At 38.7% G+C, this 8,315-nt stretch overlaps 2 protein-coding genes across 4 annotated transcripts in view; both read left to right on the forward strand.

The window, feature by feature from the left end:
• Positions 1–1,748, forward strand: part of LOC129181008 (CUGBP Elav-like family member 2) — a 38,829-nt gene extending 37,081 nt beyond the window's left edge. For all 3 annotated transcript variants that reach the window (XM_054775584.1, XM_054775585.1, XM_054775586.1), the window contains exon 13: positions 1,555–1,748. In XM_054775584.1, coding sequence (XP_054631559.1) covers positions 1,555–1,682 — 128 coding nt within the window. In that variant the 3' untranslated portion in view covers positions 1,683–1,748. The remainder of the gene's footprint in view (positions 1–1,554) is intronic.
• A 151-nt stretch (positions 1,749–1,899) lies between these two features.
• The window catches only part of dhtkd1 (dehydrogenase E1 and transketolase domain containing 1), a 20,054-nt gene continuing 13,638 nt past the window's right edge, over positions 1,900–8,315 (forward strand). The window contains exons 1-2 of the mRNA XM_054775583.1: positions 1,900–7,698; positions 7,920–8,072. Of these exons, the coding sequence (XP_054631558.1) occupies positions 7,527–7,698; positions 7,920–8,072 (325 nt within the window). The 5' untranslated portion in view covers positions 1,900–7,526. The remainder of the gene's footprint in view (positions 7,699–7,919; positions 8,073–8,315) is intronic.

The raw sequence follows: 8,315 nt of genomic DNA on the forward strand, positions 1-8,315 counted from the left end.
CTGTGGTCTTGTGGCAATGCTGTAGTGCTCAATGCTGTCTCGTGGTCATTCCGAGGAGGACTAGAGACATGTTTGAGTTGGAGATACACATATGTTGTAATTGCACTGCTGTTGATGTGTTAAGGTCAGAAGAAATGTATTAAGCAGCGTCAGAGTCTGTGTAACTTTGCAGGGACGCCCCACTGTGCCGCCGTCTGTTGTCATAAGAGAGAAGGGTGGCTTGGCATGGTCGTCATGCGTCAATTACGATACAAATCTTAACGTAATTACAAGTAATTAAATGAAGTAGTTACTGTTGTGAACACACTGTTTTTGACAGCCCTAGTTGTTATTCTCCGGGATGGTACTTGTTGTTGATGAGGGCTTCCAGTACATCCTGCCGACAGTGGGAACATGGATGCCATCTTCGAAGTTAAAATTACTTCTTTCTTGAATTCTATAGCGTTACTCACTCTCTTTGGAACGTTGCTGTCACTCGCAACCTCCTTTGGACTCATACCGGCTTATTTAGAGTTCGTTGCACTCACTGAAAAAATGCACAGACAGGAGTAATCAATGCGAGGGTCCATTGTTTTGGCCGCTTCATTGCCTTACATGTACTGTATGTTCCTCACATGCTGCCGTCGGCAAGGGTGAATTAAGTATTGCAACGTTTCGTCTTGGAGCGTGATCCAAGGTGGTTGCGTAAACAAACCAAGCACAAATACACCATTTTTTTTACTTCCCCCTTACTGCATGGTAACCAAGCGGGTGAACACAGGCCAAGGCAAAATTTTAGCACAAATTTTTTATGTTAATTGGAAAATGTGCTAACGGACGTGAACTGGGGTACCACTATATTATTACTGTTTACTAAATGGAGAGGAATATGTGAATACATCTGTAGTTTTCTTCCCTCTACCATTACCAAATATTTATTTGTCTATAGCATTTGTCTAAAGAAGCTTGTGGTGGCATGCGGCACTCCTGCTCTGCAGGCGGCTGGATTGTCCTGGCTAGCTGTCAGAGAAAGCGTTTCTCCAAGCCGCGTCTACGTAGAACACATGGCTTGCCCGTTGTAATTCTAGGAATGATGATCCTATATTAACTTGTGTCCCCTTACTGCAAGTTTTGAGGAGTTTTAAGATAGTAGAAGCTAATCCTGCTGAAGCCACACACACAGGGCGCCACCTTCTTGCACTGATCGGCTTTATAGCTGTATTTTATGTACATTTTATGTCTCACTATCACGTATTTATAAATTATAGACATGGTGAATTAGATGTTTTCTGTGTAAAAAAACAGGCTGTTTATGGAGGAAGGGAAAAAAAACATTTTTTTCACCAAAAATACACAAATTTGCAGGGCCGTGAATGCTGAATCGCAAATCTACGGGGATCCACTGTATATCCAGTATTGTCCCCTGAGAAGCTATACTGTCATAAAATGATTTCTGAATTGTGAGGCATAGAGACTCACTTTTGTGAGATTCTGTATCTGGAAAACGTGTCATAAGACAGCATCTTTTAAGAGGAGGTGGACTTTTCATCTGACTTTGTCACGCTGTGTCCTCAGGGTTCGTCAGCTACGACAATCCCGTGTCGGCGCAGGCTGCCATCCAGGCCATGAACGGCTTCCAGATTGGAATGAAACGGCTGAAGGTTCAGCTGAAGCGTTCCAAGAACGACAGCAAGCCCTACTGATCCTAGTCCCGATTTCCTCCCCCTCAACCCCACTTCCTCCCCAGCTCTAATGCTAGCAATGCTAGGGTAAGTTTGGCCAGAGACTCACTCAGTGGGGGCAGGGGGAGGGGGAGAAAAGAAAAGGAGCCTTTTCCTTAAAGAAAAAAAAATGTTTGCAATGATCTTTTCACATCTACTGTATTCCATTCCTGCTGTTTTGATCATGTCATAGTTAAATATTTTAATGTATAATTATTTATGACTATCACTGGAGTCGCTGGAGATAGTGTTTGTTTTTTTAAAATTGTTTTTATTCATGCCTTTATCATTGCCTTCATCTTAAATTTTAGACGGGTTGACTAAGGATCACTTGGGTTTAAGGGCCAAAGCTACGACAGTAGTGTGCATTCTCACATACGGTCTTGTCTCATCGCTCGTTCTTATCGTCTATCTGAGCCATGTGATGCTAGGCTGTCTCTCTTCTGTATTAACACCCTCCTGCAGTCATTCCATCCATCAGGGCTCCAGATGGATCTTTAGGTGCCAAGTACATGCATGTTGAGAGTCCATTTGTCAAGTCTGTGTATTGTTTTGTGTGTCAGCAGAGGAGAACATGGAGGGGGTCGATGTTACTGTTACTGTTACGCTATGTCAGGGGTGTCCAAAGTCTGGCTTGGGGGCATTTGTGGCCAGCAGCTGTATTTATTTTTTACATTCTTTAAAATCTAAATTAAATTTTTATTATTGGCGTGCAGCATTTTCTGAACATTAACCAGACTTTGAGGTTGCTGTTTATTGATGATGAAAAATTTTGCCTATTTTGTTAATTTTGTAAACATCCGTCTACTATTTGACTTAATCTATAAAAAAAAATAATCTAAAAAAGTATTGGCTTAATAATTATCAATTTATTAATTGTAAATAACTTTTGAAAAAAGAAATTAAGCACACATATTTGATAAAAATAAAAAAAATGTAAAAATGGCATGACTTAGCAATTTTCCATGACCAATATAATGAATTACAATTCTAAATTAAACGTTGAAAAAATGAGAAAACGGTAATGACTTCTATTTTAGTTTTGTTTTTTAATTTGTTTTACCGCTTGGCATACTTCGACATACAGTGGATTGTTTTTAGTGATAAGCGGCACCTCGTCAGGAAATAGTTTGGACCCCCCTGCTCTATGTGGTGATTGTTTTTGTGCCTCATGGCTTTGACAAGATTCTTGTGCAGTGCCCCTAACTTTCTCCTCTCTCTCTCTTCTTTTGTCCTCTTTCTCTTGTGTTTTTGTCCCCCCCTTTTTTTTTATTTTTTAGAACAAATCTCCATGCCTGTTTGCTCATCATTAGCCTAGCATGTCTTCATGATGTTGAAAGCCAAGCCACACTCTTCCTGGCCTCATCATCACCACCATTGTGTCTGTGATGTCTCTCTAAGCTCGCCCCCTCCCCCAAACCCTTCTTGACCAATACCTGGCCACCCACTGACCTTTGACCTTAGCTCAACCTGTGTTTTTTTTTCTGCATGTGTGTTCATTGTTTTTGTTGTTGAAATGTGACAGTTGGGAGAGAGGTCAAGCGAATTAATGTGAAAACGTACCTACGTTCAACTTTTGTTTTAAAAACCTGTGGGATTTCTAATTTGAACATTGTTTTTGTTTTACTTTTCTTTTTTTTTTTTTCTTTTGTTACCTCTCTCGGTATGGTTCACTTGAAATACAGGGATTGGCACGCAGCTGTGCTCTTTGGTGCCATTAGCAATATGTTTGGTGGCTTCTTTAAGAAAAAAATGCTTCAAAACCACTTTTGCAACACTTAGTCCCTCTGTTTTTGTGGCGGGCAGCGTGAAGATGTTTCATCAAGGCTATTTAAACCTAGTTTTTCATTTACTCCTAGTGTATTTGCAATTTTTTTCCTTTCTTCTTTTTAAACTACCAATGGCACAATAAAAGGTACATTTACTCAGTTTGGAGAAATGACTACCTACATGAGTCAAACTTTTTTAGAACTGATTCACAAATAGACAATCTGTGGTTTAAATGCACACTTAGATTACCTATATTTTATACCATTGAATCTATAGAGGTCTAACTAACAGAACCCAGGCAAAAATGTTGGGTTTCTTTTGTAGATTTATGTTGTAATGTCATCTGTGTCGCGTAGTATGGGGAGAGTAGTAGTCTTCAGTATGTTGAATTTTTAAAGAGGAAAAAAAAATCAGTCATTTCTACTAAATTAAAACCACACTTGAAGTTTAAAAAAAATCCTCTACATTATAATTTTAGAATATAAAGCATGAGGACTTTTTTTGTTTATCCCCCCTGTGTTGAGGAAAAAATAAGGTACGTTGTGTTGATTTTCTGTGATTTTTGTTTTCATTAATAATTGAATTCACTGTCTGAATGCCTCGTGTTATTTACAATGTTTGTTAATCATACAGATGCCAGACAATGTCTTGTTTTGTTTTATTGTCAAAGTGCCCATGTGTCAAATTCTTTGGGGGAGGGAGAGGGGATTTACACAACTTACTTTCCTACATTTCACTTTTTCTTAACACACAAGCACACACTTTCTGTGGGAGCCCCTGAAGAAGAGATCGCTTTTTTTTTTTTTTTTGGTTCAATTTCTTTTTAACCAGTGACAAAGTCCCTCATGGCGGTGTTGGTTTACAAATACATTCCACTATTTTCAGCAGCACAAAAGTTTACACTTGCAAAAAAAAAAAAAAAGGTGATTTTTATATATTTTTGTTTGAGACACCCTGTGACGAAAACAACCACACCTGAAAAGATTGATTGCGCTCAGGGTCTTTTGCTTTGTGTATGTGTGTGTGTGGGGGGGGAAATGTACAACTTTCACTTTTCTTTTGGTTAATCATTTTGCCTACTCACACCTCCTAGAAAAGGGTGTTCAAACTGTACCCTGGAGTGCCCATTTTCCTCCCACAGCCCATTTGATCATTTTTAGAATACAGCCGTATTCTAAAAATAAAATGATTTTTGAAAGAGATACAGTATATTATTAGATATGACACTAATTTGCTTTGTCATCTATAACACAAAGCTAAGATCGTTTGTCTTTACGTTCACATAGGTTTGCATATATTGAGTTACACTGGATTGGTTTGAGCATCTTTAATGCACAAAATGTATCAAAATGCCCCCCACGTTTGGATTTTTCCATATGCGGGCCTCATTGGAAAAAGTTTGCACACCCCTATGAAAAAAACCCACCAAATTTTTTGGAAAAAAGTGCACAATACTCTATTGTAAGGCACAACAAGCACAATAGTGGGAGCTTTTGCAGTCGTGTGTGTGTTCTCTATATATATATCTATATACCCCCCATCCCCCCACGGCTTTTCTTTTTTATTAAAAACGGGCATGTGCTTTTTACTGTGTGTTTTTTCTATCTAGATGCAATACAGTAATAATAATAATGAAAGTGCCATATATACACGTCTAGAAAACTGCCTACACATCCTTATCAGGCCTTGGTTAGATTGCTGTACTTCGCCTTTTTTTTGTGTGTGTGTGTGTCACCTGCTTTATACTTCTCCCCCCTTTAAACTCAGCTGTTATTGCTAACAATGTATTGTGACGTTACTAATTTGTAGATAAAACTCCCAATAAACTTTCTCTTTCTTTCTCTCTCTCTCTCTCTCTCTCTCTATATATATATATATAAATATATTTATATATATTTGTATATATATATGTTTATATCATTTGAAGGTTTAAAACCTGTCTAAAGTGTGAGCCCATGCACTGGAACACTTTGCGACACAAATGTGTGGATTTATTTGGAGTTTAAGAACCACTTTGTTCAATTTGTGTGTGTGTATGTGGTTAAGTGTTACCAGTGTTGAATTTAATTTGAAGAAAACAATTGAATAAACAAAAGCACAATGTACAGTCAAGTCCTCTCACTTCAGGGGCTTCCATCACCAAATTCCAACTCCCAACAATTCTTCCTCTTTTTATTATTTTTTTTTTGTAATTTTCAATTCTGAAGTGCTTTTTTTTTTTTTTTTTTTAAACAGTGTAGTGGCTTAGCATCTTTAGATATGTCTGATGAAATAAGACATAAAAATATGATTTCCTAGTCTCTTTTGTGTGTCTTGATGAAAGCCAAAGTGGGTGCATCTTGATGTGTTCTGTTCATTTTAAAAGAGGGTGGGATTTGAAACAAGGAGAGAAAAGAAATAACAGGCTTCCCCCTCCCGATTTCTACAACTGGTTGTTCATAATGTATTTTGTACCAGTGACGCTTTTTATATTGGACAAATTAAAAGAAAAGAAATCTAAATTGTCTGGCCTCTCAATGTGGCCTCGCCTTGACCAGGTCTTTGCTTTGGCCTCCTGTTGCTGTCAAGCTATACAGTATATTGTTACTATTATTTAGTGGGGAAAAAAAACAATGCCTGATTTTGACTTACCCCGACGTGTTCCTCAGTTAATTCGTGTCGGGGAGGGGGTTGGGATCCTCTAAATGGTGGTAAGTTTCATGTTAGTATTTGTGCCGTCATCTGGATTTTTGACGTGTGTGGATAATTGTCTTAGTTTAAGAGTTAACCAATTGTTTAGTTTGAGCCTTGCTTTTATTTTGTTTTTGTTTTGTTTTTTAACTGTGTAGAATGTTCTGTTTATTTTTCTCCTCCCCCCTCATAGCAGAGTGTGTAGACAAAAGACTCTGTTCTTCTTTTGGTCGATGTTTGTTCATATGTGGTGTGTTTCTTTGCCTCTGTCTCCAAATTAAACCATTTCCCCTAATATGGACGGCGTCTTTGTGCGTGGCGTTTGTTGAGTGGCGTACAAACATTTACAAAACGACCCCCCTCACCCTTTGTGTGTGTTTTTATGTCATGTCTCGCCGTGCTTATTTGCTTTTCATCTTAGTATAGATTTGCTTCTTGATGTAAGCATCAGGTGCATCAAGTATTAGTGTTATTTTTCTTAATTTCAAACCTACCTTTCATCATTAATTCCATTAACTGCTCACAAATTTCACTTTGTAACACTGCTAGTTAAAGTCTTTATATGACAGCAAATACCCCATATTCACATTTAAAGGGCCAAACTACAAGGAAAGTCCAATGTCTTGAGGCATTTGTAAGTAAAGAAACCAGTGTTGACGTCAAGTCAATAAGAAAATATAAATATTTTTTATTCTAATATTTGTGTGCTGCAAGACTTAAAGACACAGAATGCAGCATTGGTCAAGCTGTGAATTTAAGAGTATGTTCGACTTTCCTGTTGTTTTGCATGATTTTAAAAGGTTTTACACGCTATACTACTTAATGTAGATTAAGAATTTAAATGACTCCTTAAAAAATTTCAGTTACTTTATTATGATGCAAACGAGCATCACCACAGGTGATTTATGTACTTGGGAAATCACTGTGAACAAATCCCTTTTCTAATCTGTCAGATGTTATGTAAATGAACATTAAAACTTTTAAGCAGACACCGTTCATGAAAAAATGGTAACTTCATTTCAAACTCACTATTCGCTCAAAATTACGACTTTCTATGCTGTACCTGAAAGCATCACATGGAGTCGCCGTTGTTGTGCTAGCGAGGCCACGCCTGTGGAGCGCTATCAAAGTGCTTGGAGTGTTTTAGTGCATTAAACAATGTTCATACAAAATTTTAATCGTTTAAGATGCTTGGACAGGTATTGCGCTTCATAAACTTTACAAAAGTACAAGCTAACTAAAACGCTTATGAAACGCTACAGGAAGTGTTCCCGACCAATCAGCTTCAACGCGTCGTCTCCTCCCACAGCGCGTGGCAATCTGCAGTATGGCGGCTCTCCGGCTCACAGTGCATTAGTGCTTGTCACAGCGTTCTTCATTTAAGAGATGTCCGCCGCTCTTTTCCTGAGAAGCTCTGTGCGGAGACTACCTCTTGGTTTTCTCAGCCAGGGTGCCTGCTGCTGTTATCACACCGAGAGAGGCGTTTACGGCTACCGGCCCAAGAAGACTTGCAGCGAGGACAAGTTACTGAGCGACAGCATCGCTACTTTAAATCAAGGTCAGCCTCCGCCGCGGACTACTTTATGTACATTGAAACAGTAAAATGTGTGGTCTCAAACAATATAAACAACCTGTGGAAGACATGTCCACATTGATGCAACTTGTGACAAACTTGAGGAAATGAGTAATTCACTTTTAACTTACAGCTATCTTTTTATTTTGCCACCTGCCATTGTTGATATTTTGGGATGACACTACATGGTTTTGTTTTGGTTTCAGATCATGGTCTGGCCCGTCTGGTGGAGGCATACCGGGCACATGGACACAAGGCGGCCAAAATTAACCCTTTACTGCCCCAACAGCCTGTTGTTGACAGCGTACCGGAGATCAACATGCTAACGGGCAGCCTCGGGGGACAGCTCAACACTTCAGGTCAATGACGGTTACATTACAGTTTATTTACACCAGTGTTGTTTAACTTGTGGCCCCCCAGGCCTAAACCAGCCGAAGAATGACTTCAGACCCGCCCTTGAGATCAGCTCAAAACCTGGGGAGCGAATTAACCTTTTTACAGTTGAGCACTCTTATATAGACAATCTTTGTCTAGTAGCAGTAGGTCCTTCAAAAAAAGCAAAAATGTTCTAAATGAGGACAAAATAAAAGTAAAAATCTAAT

Source organism: Dunckerocampus dactyliophorus, chromosome 5, assembly GCF_027744805.1.
Source record: "Dunckerocampus dactyliophorus isolate RoL2022-P2 chromosome 5, RoL_Ddac_1.1, whole genome shotgun sequence".
Lineage (NCBI taxonomy): Eukaryota > Metazoa > Chordata > Actinopteri > Syngnathiformes > Syngnathidae > Dunckerocampus > Dunckerocampus dactyliophorus.